The sequence below is a fragment of the Hakea prostrata genome, chromosome 3 (assembly GCF_041222555.1).
Source record: "Hakea prostrata isolate BN-2017 chromosome 3, UWA_Hpros_2, whole genome shotgun sequence".
NCBI classification, from domain to species: Eukaryota; Viridiplantae; Streptophyta; class Magnoliopsida; order Proteales; family Proteaceae; genus Hakea; species Hakea prostrata.
Window position 1 is genome coordinate 67,667,443 of NC_142602.1, and position 18,111 is coordinate 67,685,553.

The following is an 18,111-nucleotide window of genomic DNA, read 5'->3' on the forward strand; positions in this document are numbered from 1 at the left end:
TTGTGCCCACATAATCTCCTCTCTATCAAGAAGTTTTTCCAATTCAGCTCGCAGTTCTTTTTCAAGTTTCTTGAGGAAAGGGTTAAGTAATTCATCTGCTAGTCATTTCTGAATACCCCATAGCCGAGCATGCAGTCTTTTTTTTGCCACATTAATACTCCCAAAATTATTATAGTTCCAAGTAACCAAATGATTCTGTAAAAAGTGAAGGGCTTCCGGAATCTCTTTATTGCTTTCCCATCCATCTGCAATTACTTTAGGAAAATCTCTATGAGTCATCCACATAGCTTCAAACCGAAACACTTTCTTTTTCCTTTTTGAACTATAGGTTGCAAATCAATGACTAGTAGGTGGTGATCAGATTTAATTCTAGGCACAACCCGAACTACACCATCAGGATAAAGTACTCTTCAATCAGCATTGCACATACCTCTATCGAGTCTTCTGTACGTTCTCTTGTAACCCTCCCATTTAGATCCACGCCACGTGAATTTTGGTCCCACTACTCCCATATCAATAAGATTACACCTGTTAATATATTTGCTGAAGTTCTCACATCTTTTAATCTGAACTGCTGCTCCTCCCTTTACCTTTGATTCATCTAGGACATCATTCAAATCTCCAGCTAAAAGCCATGGTAGTTTAAACTGATCAACTGCAGTTGCCAATTCTTCCCAATAAAATCGTCTATTGCCTTCCTGTGGACTAGCATATACAGCAGCAAAAATCCAAGGAATATTATGTTTATCCATAATTTCGAACAAAAGGAATTGGGGGTGTTCACAAAGTAACTTCACCTTCAATTCACTGTTTAAAAAAATGCACCGAATTCCCCCTGCTAGACCTATTGCATCACTCCGATAACTAGCAACACCTTTCATTTTCTGTATAACTTTTTCTGCTATTTCACCACTTATTCGGGGCTCCATAATTACTATGCAATCTGGATTATAAGTACTTCTGTAATGCTTAAGAGCAGAGGTGAAGGCTTTACTCCCTGCTTCTCTACAATTCCAGCAGAAAACTATCATTAAAAATCAATTATTTCGGGGGATCTCCCCATCTATCATCATCTCTTCCCTAATAGCGGAATTATCTCCACTGCTCTTTTCACATAAATCATCCATCCTCTAATCCTTCAAGCATGGTTCTTGGCAATGATCCGGTGGCTTCCCATAGTCCCTTAATATATTTGTTTTCCTTCCTTCCTGACTCCGCTCTAAGGCATAATTGGTTAGTGTTGAATTTTGAATATTCGGATTTCGATTTTCCTGATTTGAAGGAGCTACCACTAGATTATTGCTTATCACGTGATATTATCTTTCCTAAACTAATCCTATCAATTTATGATTACAATAAAGATGTAAAATAGAATATACAACAAATGAGGAAGGCAAAATATACAAAATACATTTGCAAAAAACAGATAATAAAAATATGATAAGAACTGGGGAAAATTATAAGCTTGGTAGTTTTGAGATCTTCAGTGCCATACAGATAAATTTTAGTGTGGAAATCACACTGATGACTAAAGAGACTATAGGAGGGTAAGAATGGATGACGTATGTTATTGTGAACAATACAACAAAGACTTCTAGCTGAAGTACTGATGGAGGTGTTTCGAAGAATAGTTTATACACGCAATATGGCTTGAATATTCATGTTATATTAAATGATGCATCATTCACTATATTGTTGCTAGCTCATGAGCCTAACTATTATATATTTTTGTGCTAATAGTTAACCAGAGGCAGTGATTATATATTTTGAGAAGTTGAGGTTCAGTCGATTGATTGAAAAATCAGTCCAGCGGATTGCAAGTCAATATAAATTTGTGAAGGGAATAACAATCTAAAGTGGACATTCACCTAAGGGGGCAACTGGGCATGTAATAACCCCAGTAATTCTAACCCGAGATCCATATTGTAGGTTCGAGTACCTGAAGTTTCAGCCTGAGATTGAAGCCCATGATCCATAACCTAAGCCCATGGATTTGGATTCTACTGATGAAGAAACTGCCATACTGGGAACCCGAAGGAGATCCAGTGGAAACCCTAATGGACCGGGCAGATGGATATCAAGCCTAAGTCAAGTCGACTTTGAAGATGTCTGAGATCAAAGTAAGGACCCCCCCCCCCAACGTGTTGAATTAAGTTAGATTGGTGTCGAGGATCAACCGGATGAGCAAAGCACCCAAGGACTAAAAAGTAATAGGGGTGGTTGCTTAAGGTGGTTGATTAACCCAACCAACCGCCCCAAGCAATCGGTCAATCTTTTGTGGGTTTTAAACCCTGTTTTGCCCCCGAGCCTCTATAAATAGTCATCCACGACCTAATTTTGTATTATTTTATTCACAGAGGTTGTTGTGGATAGTTGGGAGACAGAGTACACGTGGTTGGTGGTGAAGAACTCTTGAATCATGGATAAGGCTTGGATTTCATTTGGACTTGCGAATCGTTTGGAGGTTAGTTAAACACACTCTCTTCTTACTTGGTTTTTTTCTTTAGAGTGTTGTTCCTTCCTCTAAGATTCTATAGATGATGAATTGGAGTGTTTAGAATCTTTCTCATCGATGATCGCAACTAGATCACGCCCGAAGATGGATTTCTATATCCGAATCAAGGGTTGAATTTGTCGAATGAGACGAAGTGGACTCTAAATCTTCCTCTTCTTTTATCTGGAATGTGATGATTGAATCATCCCATAAATAGATCAAGGATGGCTGATCAAAAGTCTTTTTCGGACTTGGGATTCTGCCACAAAAGGGGGTAGTCAATCAAGGCTGTCGATTGGCCCAACCAACCACCCTAAGAAACTGGCTAGGTCACAGTGGCCATATCAATGTGCTTTTTGCTCTGTTTTGATTTCAGACTTTAATGAAACTTCTTAACCCTAGTCTAGGTGATCTCTGAGGTCTCTTGGGGAGCTTAATTGTGTGGTTAAACATTTTTCTCAATAGTCTTTCCACTTAGACATGTAAGGTTACACACTTATAGATGAATTGACTTGTAATGTGATAAATTGTCTATTACTTTGAATGTGTAAGTAGTCTTATAACTTGCTGTTATAATAATTTAAATTGATTACTTGATAATAACATGTTGTGGATGATGATTAGATGTACTTGATTCATTATTTGAAATGGAATGATGTCTTGAAGCAACTATGATTGAGTGTATCTATGTTGGGTATTCCTAGCTTGGGATTTCAGGGATTGTGGTATGGGACACTATTCTTTGATGCCCCTAGCACTATCATGGTTGCTGAATTACATACCTAAGGGGTCTAGATTTCATGGTTAGATACCCTTACATACTACTACCCTTTCAGCAGGGATATTGAAGCCGAATGACCATTGATAACGGTGATGTAACTTTATTTCATCCTACAGCTATAGCCAATCCGTGCAAAGATTCAATGGTCCACTGTTTATCATGCAATGGTTGGGTTGGGCTCATGGATGTCCAATAAGTGACTTGGGAGTCATAAGGGGACATGAGAGCATCCGCCCCAATAATATTTGGATGACCATAAGGTTAGGGAATGGAGTCCAACAAAAGTAATCAGTCCCTGAGGATTATCATTCCTAAGCGGAGAAGGATACCGAGTTGGTTGGTGCCATAGGGGAGGTATCTGGACCATATGTAGTATGTTACCGTAGTACTTTGCATTGGGTTAAAATCCATGACATGCAGCAGACTCATGCCAATGGTTATGATGAGAGAATGTGGACCTAAATCCCAACCATGGTTGATCGACGAGGACTATACCCCTATGCTAAGGATCCCAACAGAGGTAGCCAGTCTATGACGGATTAGAGTGACGAGCCCTATCTAGAGGAAGGCTAGTGTTATATCTTAAAGCATGTATGCCTTATTAGAGAATTGCATGGGTGGCTGCTAGATGTAATGATACTATTGCATATCATATTTTAATTATAATTATTGTCATGTTTATGATGTTGATATGTATATGGGATTGTTGCCTTACTGACTTCGTCAGAACTTATCCTTTTTGTGGGTTATTTCTATTTTATTCAAATGCGGGAAAGTTTCATATGTTTGGGAGAACCCAAATGAAGAGACTATGGAGACATCAATGGGAAGTGGTGCTGCACAACACAAAGCCTCCTGCGCAGTACATGAAATGCACTTATAGCACCTATTGAGGCATGAGGATCCAAGTGGTTTGCTATCTGGATAGATCGATGAGAGAGGGTTTCATGACTCCTTTTATCGTGAGATTAGAAGAGAAAAGTACTAGCCCCGAGAAGGACCCAAATAATAATTAGACTTTGATATTCTCTCTACTTCCACAGAAAGACCCTTTTTGACACATCTTTTCTATTCATTCTTTGAATTATATTCATTTCCTATTTATTGGATTTGGACACTTGGATTCCTTATATTTAATTATTGAATTGTTCTTTGCTCTTGATTGGTATTGTGTGCATTTATTATTACTGATGGCTAAACCATGGATCTTGTGGCTGTGGATCGCACCCACGGGTTGTCAAGCGGGACCGATACCAGCTGGTTGGGTGTGACAAGGAAAGCTTCCTAAGACAAGCTTAGTGAGGGGAAGATGCAAATGTAATGCAAATCTCTAACACATTATATTACTACATGCACTGACTGAACCATCAATAGGTATAATTATACAAGCAATTGATAAGACAAAACAACATGGTCCATTATATTGTGTGATCAATTTATTCTGGAATCTAGGACATACTCTCTTTCAGACCCTCTGCTCTTCTCCGGGGAGGGGGTTTTTATAGAGAGAGAATTGAGTCAAGGGTAGCCAAAAATATAACAACTCTCCCTCCTCCCCACCCCCCACCCCCAAAAAAAATCCTCATCCTAACAAACAATTTCTAAGTGAATGTTGGTATAGTACTACATGCAACACATTACGATGACCTTAGCATCTCTCACACTTTAGATACCCAGAGGTCAAACACTAGTTATACTTGAAGACATTTAGGTCCAAACCCAACAAACCCGGTTAAGCTCTATTTCGTTGCCCACAAGCAGGATTATTCATTGGTAGGTACCGTCCATTTTTAGTAGAACTCAGACTCCAAAACATGTATTTAGACATGATCACATCAAAGTCCAATTAGAGTTATCCAACACATTAGCGTGTTTAGGTTTATTCCATTGATAGAAGAATTCAACAAATGAGGTTCAGAATATTAGGGTTTCAAAATAAAGATTCAAAAAAAAAAAAAGGAAAAGCAGAACATACCAATAGATTCTCCCTCCTTCCCCTTTACTTAGTTTTTTCTTATTCTCTCCCCTTATCTCGAGTTCCGACTCTCTCTAAGCTTATCTCTTTCCTCGGTATGTTCTGCTTTAGGGTTAGGGATGTCAATCTTAGGCCAAACCTGTAAAACTGAGCTGAACCGGTCTAGTAAAAATCAACCTTTACCAGACCTATTAGTAAACAGGACAGTCTAGAAATCAGACCGATTACAAATAGATCAGACCAGATTTCTCTATTTATCTCGGTCAGCCTGGCCGATTGGTCCGATTAGAGGAGCGACCATACTTCAATGAAAAATTATAATTTGTTTATTGAGAGTCAGACCCAAGCCTCCACAAGTTTCCATTATTTTACACTAACAAGATATATGGTATTTGGTGATTGGAAATGTATCATATTATTGAGCTTTTTAAAGAATCATGGCTAACAGTCGATGACACTATTCAGCACATATGGTCTTATTTGGAAACTAAGGGAGTGAACATTATCAGAATTTGGAAATTAAATGGAAATATGAAAAGTTAGATATTTGTTGTAATAGAACTTCAAGTTTTGATTAGAAACTTGTGATTTTAAAACTACTAGAAGTTCAAACTAATAGCAACTATACTTATGGAGAAATCCAAAATTTTAGATTCATTGAAAAATCTTACAATAGTTACAAGAAATCAATCTTGAAAAGAAACTTAGAGAATACTACAACGTAAGAAATTTTCTCTAACAACCCAATTAAATATGGTTGGTAGCCCAACCAAGCTCAATTGGAAGTCCGATTACGATTGAGGTCCCCGATTAAAGCCCAGGATCAACCTGGCCTGACATCGTTCAAGATTGAACTAGACCCGCTTACGTGCACCTCAACTACATTCTTTCTTAGTGGAACTTTATATAATTAATATAGGTGGGACTTCACCCCTGGTGTAACAACCCCCGTAATTCTAACCCATAATCTGTATTGCAAGTCAGAGTACCTGAAGATCCAGCCAGAATAAGCTGTGGACTATCTTGATTGAAGTCAATGATCCATATCCTGAGCCCATGGATTTGGACTCCACTGATGAAGAACTTACCACATTGTGAACCCGAAGGAGAGCCCGTAGAAACCTTGATGGACTAGGAAAGAGGATCACTAACGGAGTTAAGTTGAGTTTGAAAATGTCCGAGATCAAGGTAAGAACACCCCCACATGTTGGCTAGGGTAAGGTTAGTGTTGGAGATCAACCGGATGAGAAAAGCACCCAAGTACTGAAAAGTACTAAGGGACAGTTGCTTAAGGCGGTTGATTGGCCCAACCAACAGCCCTAAGCGACCGACTAGGTCTACTTACAGGAATTAACCCTATTTTTCTCTAGCCCTCTATAAATAACCAACCATGACTTATTTTCGTATTATTATATTTGTGGAGGTTGTTGTGGACGGTTAGGAGGCAGAGAGCACATGTCTAAAGGTGAAGAACGATTGATTCACGGAGAAGCTTTGATCCCTGATCCGTTTGTAAATCAATTGGAGGTGAAATGATCTCACACTGCTTCTTACTACTTCTCCTCTCTAGTAGTGTGTTGTCTTTCTCCCATAATTCTATGGATGGTGAATTGTAATGGTTAACATCCTTCCATCAATGATCTCGATTAGATCATTACCCGAAAATGGATCCTTATATCCGAATCAAGCGTTGTAATGATGATGTGATTCTTCTAAACCTTTTGTCTTCGTGGATTTTTATTTGTGTCTGACTTTTAATCATGTTAAGAATGAAATTCAGATTTAGATCATCGCAAAATCGGATCGAAGATGGGTGATCAAAAGTTGCAATTTTGGACTTGAGATTTTGTCTGGAAGAGGGGCGGTTGATTGGCCCAACCAACTACCATAAGCGACCGGCTGGGTCACAGAAGCTTTGTCAGTTTGATGGTTACTTTGTTTTGACTTTTGTTCTTAATATAACTTTGTAACCCTATTATAGGTGATCACTGAAGCTCTCTGGACTTGTTGTGTGTGAGGTTTAACTACACTTTAAAGTCTCTTTAACTTTGACAAGTAAGGTTACATTCCTACATAAATGCATTGACATGATCTAGCTATGATGAGTTGCTATAACTTTGAATGCAATGATATTCTTGTAACTTGTTGTAACAGTGTGTTTAAATGATTTATGGTTAGTTATATATTGTGAATAATGATTGAATGTACTTCTATTACTATATGATGTTGAATGATTGATTTTGTGATAACAAGTGATTATGTATTGTGACTATGATTGAGGGTATCCCTATTTGGTATCCATTGCTGGAGATATTAGGGGTTGTGGTATGGGACACTGTTTCCTGATGCCCCCAACACTATCATGGTTGCTGGATGACATACGTAAGAGGTCTAGATTGCATGGCTAGGTATCCACACATGCTTCTACCCTTTCGATAGGGGTATTGAAACCGAATGACACGTGATAGCAGTGACATGACTCTATTTCATCCTACAGTGGTAGTCAGTCCATGCGGAGACTTAGTAGTCCATTGTTGATCATACATTAGTAGGGTTGCATATGTTAGAGTTGGGCTCATGGGCTCCAATAAGAGGCTGGGAGTCGTGAGAGGACATGAGAGCATTCGCCCCAACAATATGTGGATGACCATAGAATTCGGAAATGGAGTCCAATAGAGGTAGCTAGTCCGTGAGGATTCTCATTCCTTGGTAGAGAAGGATACTGAACCAAGTTGGTTGGTGCCATAGGGGAAGTATTTGAACTACATGTAGTATATCATTGTATGACCTTGCATCGGATTAGAATCCCCAACATGCACCAGTACTCATGCCAATGTTTGTGGCGAGAGAGTGTGAACCTAAACCCCAACCATTGTTGTTGACGAGGACACTACCCCTTGCCCTAGATCTCAATAGAGGTAACTAATCTGTGAGGGATCAGAGTGACTAGACGTACCCAAAGAAGGGTTAGTGTTATAGCTTAAAACATGTCTACCATATTAGAGACTTGCATAGTTAGTTACAAGATGCATTCCATACTTATGCATATCATCCTTTACATCTATTTCTTACCATGATATGATGTTGACATGTATATGAGATATGTTTTCTTATTGAGTTCGTCAAAATTCATTCTTTTTGTGGATTATTGTTAAAAAACAGATGGTGATTTCAAATTGAGAGAACTTCTGCAAGATTGGGATAACTCCTATGAAGAAACTTTGGGGGCACCAGTGGAAAGTGGCAATGTATACTGATAATGCGAAAGTGCAATGATTCAAATTTGTTAACTAATTAATTAAACTAAACGAGCGGTCATAATCCATACATCTAATGTGATCAAAGTGAGACTAAAGATAATACAAATATAACCAACACATAAATAAAAGGCAGAAAAAAATGCAGAAAGGAAATAACAAAGCAATAAAAGGAAAAAGAAATCTTAACCAAAGAAAGGCACGACTGTAGGCATCTTTGATCAAGGACTTAGGAGGAAGGGAGAATAATAAATAAATGCGAGAAAAATAAATTGCAAAAAGTAAATAACAAAGCAATAAAAGGAAAATGGAAACCTTAACCAAAGAGAGGCACAACTATAGGCATCTTTGATCAGGACCCAGGGGGAAGGGAGAACAATAAATAAATGTGAGAAAATAAATTACAATGAAAATAACAAAGCAATTAAAGGAAAAGGGAAACCTTAACCAAAGAGATGCACGACTGTAAGCATCTTTGATCAAGGACCCAGGGGGAAGGGAGAACAATAAATAAATGCTGAAAGTAAATCCTAGATTAAGAATATGGAGGGGTAGATAGAAGCGGGAATAGAGGGGGGAGAGAAGATTATTGAAGAAGGTTACTTACTTGCATCTTTGAACTTCAAATAATAAAAAAAAAATTTGAAATAACGATTCGAATCTCAACCAACCCTAACAACCAGATCTATAATGATCTGGATCTGCAATTGCTAGACCCAGAGAAAAACGAATCCTCAAACTTGAACTTGAACTTGAAATTGCATTACATAGAAAAATTAAATATAAACATTCAATCTAGAAATTAAAATCTCACAAAAACAATCAAAGAAAACTAAAGAAAGCCTAAACAAACCAAAGAGAAAAGAAAATGTGCTCCTCCTAAGCTCTAAAAACGTTCTCCCTTGCTGGAGTATGCTCTCCTTTTATAAAGCTTACATGGGATATGATTCTTGACAAAGTTTGAATAAAACTCAGAGTTCCTATCTGACTCAACCAATAAGGGTTTTGGTGTACTAATCTGATTGACTTAGAGAGATCGAATGCACAATTCCACCATTGGATTTGAGGATCAAGAAGTCATGAAGGTCTTCTCCAAAAAGCAGCTCGATCGGACACCGGATGACCATTTGATGAAGGCTTGATTGAAACTGGACAGAGACACTCAAAAACGGGATTTTTCCCTCTTCCTTCTTTGAATATAATTATTTTTCCTCTTTTTCTTTCTTTGATCAAATCCCAAATAGGAAATAAGATATTGAAGTATGCAAGGACTCTTTTCTCCATTAGGACTCTCTCAATAATACCTCTATAGATTTGATTGATAATTTCTAATCTCAGCCATAGATCAAAATTTGCTTCTTTATTTCTAAAATATTTTGGAGTTGCCCATAATAACATCTCTAGCCCATCATGCTACAGGTCAGGCCCATTTTCGCACTTGAGAAGTTGAACAAACCTCTTGATGTGTAAAATTGCATGTTTCATATCCAAAACTCCAAATGTTTGTTTAAATCTTGAAAAAGTCGTAAAATCTACAAAAACAACATAAAACCCAAGGTAGCTCCACTCTAAGTGAGTAAAATGCATGATTTATGCCCTAAGATTTCACACATAAATGTGCTCATCATACACCTCGAAGCCACCTGCAGGTGTCTGGATGTGCTTACAACACCCATTGATGGTATGAGTATTTAGGTAGCTCGTCATTTCGAGAAGTCAATGAAGGAATGTTAGATGACCCCTTTCATTGAGAAGCTAGAAGAAAAGACCGCCGCCTATGAAAGAGAACAGAGAAACAACCAAATTTAATATTTATTTGTTTCCACTGAAACTCCATTTTTGAACACAATTACTTAATTCTTTTATTTGATTATTCCTTTTTGAGACATTGGACTTATGTAATTCCTTTTATTTAATTATTTGGATTATTCTTGTTCTTGATTATTTATTTCATGTATTTATTATCATCGATGGGTAAACCGTGGATCTTGTGACTGTGGATCTGACCCACGGGTTATAAGTCAGGACTGATACTGGCGGTGGGGTGTGACACCTAGCCCCGAGCAAACTCGAATTTTGACCTCCTATGTGAAAGCGTTCATCTTTTGCCAATCAGGCCACCCCTCGAGATTAGTATTAAAAAATTTTATAATCTTTCTTTTTTTACTTTTCCTCATTGATGTAGGATTCCTTTTTCTTATCTTCTTTCTTTCTTTCCTTCTTTCTTTTTCTTTTTCTTTTCCCCTCCCTTTCCTATTTGCTCCCACAACTTCTTTTCCTCTTTTCTATTTTATCTAGGAGACTTGAAAGTGTTAAAGATTTTTTTTTTTTTTTTTTTAATTGATCTAGAATTCATTTTTCCTTTCTTCTTTTGTTTTCTTTTTCTCCCTTTTCTTTTTACCCCACGACATGTTTTCCCTCTTTTCTATTTTATCTAGGAAATGTGGACATATTAAAGGTTTTATTATTGATTGAATTATTTTATTTTTATATAAGTATTTTAATAATAAGGACCAAAATTAATAACTATCACCACACATTGAAGATATGAAACTTGGACCTACTATATATAATCAATTCTTTTAACCATTGAGCTACACCATAAGTCATAAATACACATTAATTTAAATGTAAAGTATTAAGCATGGGTATTACACCAATGATTTGTTATTCTTGGTATAACTAAAGGGACTAAGGTGATTCCATTATTGGGGGAAGGGGTGGTTAGAGCAAATACATGGGAGAGTAGACAAGAAGAAGATGGTGAGTTTCTAAAAGAATCACATTCAACATGTCTCAAGTGGTAGAAGGCAACAGTAAATGAAGATAAAGTACAAATCCGATTTCCTGTTTTTTCTATTAATGTGTATCACCAAAACGACACGATATGATGTGATCGATACTTTTGGGTTTCAACTAAAATTTATTTTGGATATTAAAATTTCCCCTACCATCAAACTGATGCTTTTGGGCCAAGGAAGCAGTAAGTTCAAGGAGATATTTGGTTCAAATCTCTGTCCCTCCACACATTCTCTTCCCATCTGAAGTTGACCAAAAATAAAAATTAATGTTTTTGGACTGATATCAATAGATTTTGCTAACACAATGGTTTAAGGTATAGGATATTGATAAGTAGAAAAATAACTCCTAACTAGGTCGAACCATGGTCAGTTCAATCGTCTCAGTCAAGACCGGTTCGAGAATTAAGCCTAGAAGGTAATGTAAGCATAAAGGAACCAGACAATTATAGAAGGAGACATGATCTTGTTAAACTAAGGATAGCCAATCGTGCCCTATATGGAAACTGTAACTAACCCAGACTAAGGGAGCAAAACCCTACGATCGGAAGACTACAAATGGGACTCGTAAATCAACCAACGATGGACAATAAGAGGTAAACCCTATATAAACCAAAGCACAACGCAAAGAGAATGTAACTAAATCATTTCCCACCATTCTTGCCTTTCAATTAAGCTCTACAACTCGTTAAAGCTTTGTGGTGGTGCTCTTGCTAATTTAGCCTTTGAATGTAGCTTTCTGACCGCCGAGTAAATCCACGTCTGACATTGTTTTGCAAGAATCCACGGGCTGATCAATTATTGAACAAATCAGATATCTATCACCTCATCTATGTTGTTGCCTCATTCTTGCCCCATTCTCAAGGATTTGAATCGATTACATAAAAGATATAACTAACATTATTCAAAGACTAAAGAGTAAATTAGGAGTTTAAAAACCTTTATTTATTGATGGTAAATAGTTCATAATGATATAGAAGAAGCATTGGTAGAAAACTACCAAGAATACTTTTTCGAATAGCCTACATCTCTGTGCTTGCTGTAATATATACCATCCTTTCTTACCTTCCGATAACAATGCCCATTCCTGCCAAGAAAATCTCCACATTTCATATAGTCATTTTCCTTATTGAAGATCTCAAACTTACCGTGTCCAAACTTGCAATCTAATTGACATGAGTAAATCGTATTCTCAAGGTAGCTGAGACCAAAAGTCCAATTAAATTCATGGTGGGGAAGAAGTTTTTTGGGACCAAAATCATCATGTATGGAACTGCAGTGAGCAAGCAACTCAAATCCATCAATGTCATTTATAAGATAGACTGTATATTTTCCTAGCACAAAATTTGGCTCAAACAAGGTGAATGTGAAGGCTAGGACAGTGATGAGCGACAAGAAATTCATGGCTAAATGCAATATTGGGAAGCTTTGAGATCTAATGGGTTCTTTCGAAGTTGGTGATTGTCCTTCGAATGGTTTTGATGAAAAGATAGGTGAATAAATATTCTTATTTGACATGCCAATATACTCTTTGGGTTGGAATTTTTGTTAATTTATTGAAAGTGTCAATAAATGGATGAATATTTTTGGTTACATAAATCTAGAGATTTCAAATCTCTAGATTCATGAATGTCAGAGTTATTACCGTATATTCATGAAATCTAGAGATTCATCTTTTCACATTAAAACATGAATTTGTAGATTTATGGGTATGGGGTGAAATCTAGAGATTTCATCTCTACTATAAAAGAGCTAAACATTTTCACATTCACAAAAATCACAAATATTTGACCAAACAGTTAATTTATGAAGTATGACTCCATAGATTTGAGATCTCTAAATATTTGAAATCTCTAGACTCATGTAACCAAACAGGCCCTAAGGAAGATTTTGGTTCCCCTACCTTCAGTTTTTAGAGAAAATTAAATGTATACATCTTGGGCCTGTTAGCTATTATATTTACACCCCCCCCCCTAATTTTTTTTATTACATTTACATCCGTGTGTTTCAAATTATATATCAACTATATCTCTATTATTAGAATAATGGGGTTAAGTAATGACTCAACATCTATTATATTTTCCAAACATATATCAAGAACTTAGGAAATTTTGTATGTAGCATTAGGTAGTCTAGTTATTTTTCGGTACCTTGTTTTTTTTCCAAATTTCTCTACAGTTATAAAAGGACTATAATGGCAAACATGTCAGTGTTAGGCACAGAGGAACATTTGTAGCAAAAAAAAAAAAAATTTGAGTGGGTTGAATGCAATAATTTGCAAACTTAAGGAGTGTATATGTAATTTACTCATTTTTACTAATACATAGCTATTTTCCAAAAATTAGTCAACATCATGTAAGGGCCTGTTTGGTTACATGAATCCAGAGATTTGAAATCTCTGGATTCATGAATCTGAGAATTATATTCGTTTGGTTGTAAAAATCTCTAGATTCATGAAATCTAGATATTCACTTTTTTACACTAAAAACGTGAATCTGGAGATTTATGGGTAAGGGGTGAAATCCAGAGATTTCAAAAAAGCTATACATTTGCACATCCACAAAAATCACAACGATCAAATAGTTTTTTAGGATGAATCCACAGATTTCATTCCACAACCAAACATTTAATTTTATAAATTATGACTCCATAAATTTCAAATCTCTAGATATTTGAAATCTCCAGACTCGTGTAACCAAAGGCCCTAAACCATTTATGAAAGAAGATCTAAAAGGAAAGAAACTTTAGGGTAAGATATTAATTCGTGTGGTTGGTAAGACGAAAGGAGGTTTCTTCTAAGTTGGACTTCTTTATGAGGGATACCAAACTGTTCCTCAAACCAGATTCATTGTTTTTCGACAAAAAAGGGGGAAAAAACCAGATTCTTTGTGCCATTATTTTATAATCATTAAATAAGTATTCTAAATATATGAAGTTTCTTTTCCATTTGAAAAGATTTTTCAATGTGAAAAGAGAAATGTAACTGTTAAATATTATTGTACCTCTCCCTCGCATGGATTTTCTGCTTGTGCAAAGCCTTTGGCATTGGGGTCGCTTGTAATCTCCTTAATAAATAACTAAAAAAGAGAGATCAAGATCTCTCATTCTGCTCAACAAAGAACTCAACCAGCTTTTTGAAACTTTAAACCATGAATGCCTTGACTCTAATCGTTGTTCTAACATTTGTATTTGTCTTGTCCGAATCATATTTTGTGCAGGGAAAATACCATGTACATGTAATAAATGACTTGGGCCCAAACGAGATGTTGAACATCCGCTGCAAATCTAAGGACGATGTTCTTGCTCCTCAAACACTCTCAAATGGTCAAGATTATACTTGGAGCTTCAATATGAATCTTTGGGCATCAACCCTTTACTGGTGCAATATGAATTGGGGGAGTAAACATGGCAGCTTTGAGATCTTCAACGGAAGAGAAGAGGCATTTAAGTGCGGGATCAACACATTAACACCACAATGTTATAGAAAAGTAAGAATAGATGGAATATATTACCTCCAAGATGGAAACTATTTCAAGAAGTACTCATGGTAGTATTTCAAAAAATATTTCTAGCTACATGCATTATGACTGCTTCGATGTTTTAGCTCCTATGTTACCTTCAATAAAAAATAAATCTTAATGCACCATATTGTTGCTTTTTCTTTGAATTTAGTAAAAAGCTTTACCTTTTTTTATTATTATTTATTTTTAAACTAAGATTTGCTCGGGCCAACTTATGCGTAACTTGACTACTTCTCAAGGGGTAGCTGTTACATTTAATTTAAATACAAGATGGAGCTTTGCCCTGGCCCTGAGGAGATTCAAATTCTAATATGCTATGTGGAAATATTGGTCTTTTATCAACTATACTACTCCTTGGGTTTAAAATCCTTTACCTTGTTGATGGTCATGCTGACGATGGAAACAGGTGAATCCAAAAAATCACGTTGTTGTTCAACTTTGTTTGTGTTATTGGTTTGCACTAACTGTAAAATTTTATATTTTTCAATATTATAAAGTACCTTTAACCTAAAACAAAACGAAAGCCAATTAAATTTTACTCCAATCAAACATGATCACTTCTTGAATTTCAGCGATTGTGTATAATAAAATATTCTCAAAACGGAGTAGGTTGAAGAAACTACTTTTAAAGATTTCTCAAGTAGATCCAGGGCATTCACATATTTGTTGGGTTTTTCTACAAAAATCTCATTCACAATTTCTCAGGCTACGTTTGTATGCTGGAATAAAAGTGGGGTGGAAAAATTCTTGGAAAAAATGTAGATTTCTTACTTTTCCCTTAAATCCCAAAATTATAGATTGTTTGGTTGCTTGGGGTGAGAAAGTGAGACAAGCTCCTGAGAGACAAGCTTCCTTGAATCAAGCCCAACTTTCCCACCCCAAGCCATTTTAAAACCCCCACAAATTTAGTGGGATTTTGTGGAAAAGTTTGAAAAAGTAAAAATGGGACCCACCACTATCACTTTTCCACAAAACTCTTTCCTTATCCTTTCCTTCTCCTTTACCCCACTACACATAGGGCCCACATTTTTTTTTTTTTTTCACCCCACCTTTGCAAACAAACGCAGCCTCAGAGAACATTTCACCAAAGATTTTAGAACTTGGCAGGTTCTAATGAGAGTATTGGATTTGGTCACGTTGGTAGGGATTGCCAACCACACTATTGATTGGATGTCAAAGACACCAAATCATTGGTTAATTCCTTGACATCCTCTCCTGCACCATCTAGAGCTTGAGCAAATCCTTCGGACGGACGATGCAGTTTCTTTTCCCGATGTAGTATAGCTTGTTTTTTATCTTTGACCCCATTTTTCACCAAAATGAAAAACTCAACCAATTTAGAATGCTCTAAACCATAAATTGCTTGATTCTTATTGTTGTCCTAACATCCACATTTTCTTGTTTGAGTCACACTTTGCTCGGGGGAATCACTATTCATTTAATAAATGACTTGGGTCCAAATGAATTAGATATCGGATCTTGGTCCCAATAGAATTATATGGCCAAGAATTTTAATTTATTTATTTTTATTTTTGGTCAAAGGCCAATAAATTATTTGGCATTTCAATATGAATGTTTGGTTGACTACATTCTTCTGACCTAGGTTGGTGTTAGTGAGATTGAATTAGATCACTATATTATTCATTTCACAAATCTAAGATATACATAAATGAAAGGCCAATAAATTATTTGGTTTACTACATTCATTTTATTTTTGGTCAAAGGTCAATAAATTATTTGGTTGACTACATTCATTTTATTTTTGGTCAAAGACCAATAGATTATTTGGCATTTCAATATGAATGTTTGGTTGATTACATTCTTTTGACCTAGGTTGGTGTTAGTGAAGATTGAATCAAATCACTATATTATTCATTTCACAAATCTAGGATATACATACATGAAAAGAAAATTACTTTTCCAATTCTAAATATTGTCATTCCACTACTTCTATCAATTTGTGATTACAGTAATATTATTTTTCCTAAAACTAATCCTATCAATTTATGATTACAGCAAAGATATAAAAAATAGAACATACAACAAATGAGGAAGGCAAAATTTACAAAATATACTTGTGAAAAAAAAAAAAAGTATATATATATTTGGTGGTAACAGTTAACAGAGGCAGAGATTATATATTTTGAGAAGTTGAGGTTCAGTCGATTGATTGACAAATCAGTCCAGCAGATTGCAAGTCAATTTAAACTTGTGAAGAAAAAACCTACAAATTAAAGGTAGTATCAGATTTTTATTTGCGACAGCAGCTGCCGCCTGCTGCCAAAGGTTAGATATTTGTCACGTAATCTACTCATTGGTTCGAATACTCTTCTTCCTTAGGACCGACCATGTAGTCCTTCAACTCTTTGGACTCTCAAATCTCACCTCATTCATCTTTTTCCTATGGCCGTAGCTGCCGGATTGAAGGGATTTATTCAGTTGAAACAATTTCAAGTTTTGTAATTTTCAAGGTTTCTGAATTCTCGATGTGAAAAAGCCAAAAACAACTAAACCCTAGAAATTACAAAACATTGAATCAGAGGAGTTTGTTGTTGCTAATTGAGTAACTTTGCTGGTTTTTTTTTTTCTCTTTTAAACCAATTTATTTAGAGAAAGCACAAAACAAACCCAAAATACATCTATAGGATTTGATAATAAAAACATCAAGACACTCCCGGATCACAAAACTTACCCAAGGTTATTGTTTTATAACGATACTTCGTTTAGGTCAATGATGTGCATTTTGACTTTGCAAATCAACAATGAACAACAAAATCTCAGAAATGTGATTCTGTTTCTATGAAGGTTCTCTTTGTCTCCAATGATCTAATACAAATTTTAGAGGACAATAGAAAGAAGAGCGAGGATGACAACTTGCTCTTGCATGCATCTGATTGTTTCGTCTATTGTTTCGGAGTATCGTGACGAGACCTCTGCACTGCTTCACTCCTCTTTCATTTTCTTTGTAAGTTTTCTTTGATTAGAAAATTCTTTAGGTTGAATATGGGATTTTTCCTTTTTTCACATTCAAGAATTAGAAACCCTAGAAATTGCAAAACTTAGAATTGTTTCAACCGAATAAATCCCTTCAATTCGGTAGCGACGACCATAGGAAGAAGATGAATGAGATGAGATTTGAGAGTCCAAAGAGTTGAAGGACATGGTTGGTCCAAAGGAAGAAGAGTATTCGAACAAATGAGTTATCTCGATTCACAAGTTATAATTTGTAAATTTAATAACTTAAAATGACTTTAGTAAAATAAGAATCATACATTTACATTTAAT

At 36.0% G+C, this 18,111-nt stretch overlaps 1 protein-coding gene across 1 annotated transcript; it reads right to left on the reverse strand.

The window, feature by feature from the left end:
* Window positions 1-410: 410 nt before the first annotated feature.
* On the reverse strand, window positions 411-12,390 carry LOC149022842 (uncharacterized). The gene is made up of 2 exons (XM_089147713.1): window positions 12,371-12,390; window positions 411-1,005 (listed from the first exon to the last, which is right to left on the reverse strand). Exons 1-2 carry the CDS (start codon window positions 12,388-12,390, stop codon window positions 411-413), a joined length of 615 nt encoding a protein of 204 aa, XP_089003839.1.
* Window positions 12,391-18,111: the final 5,721 nt, after the last annotated feature.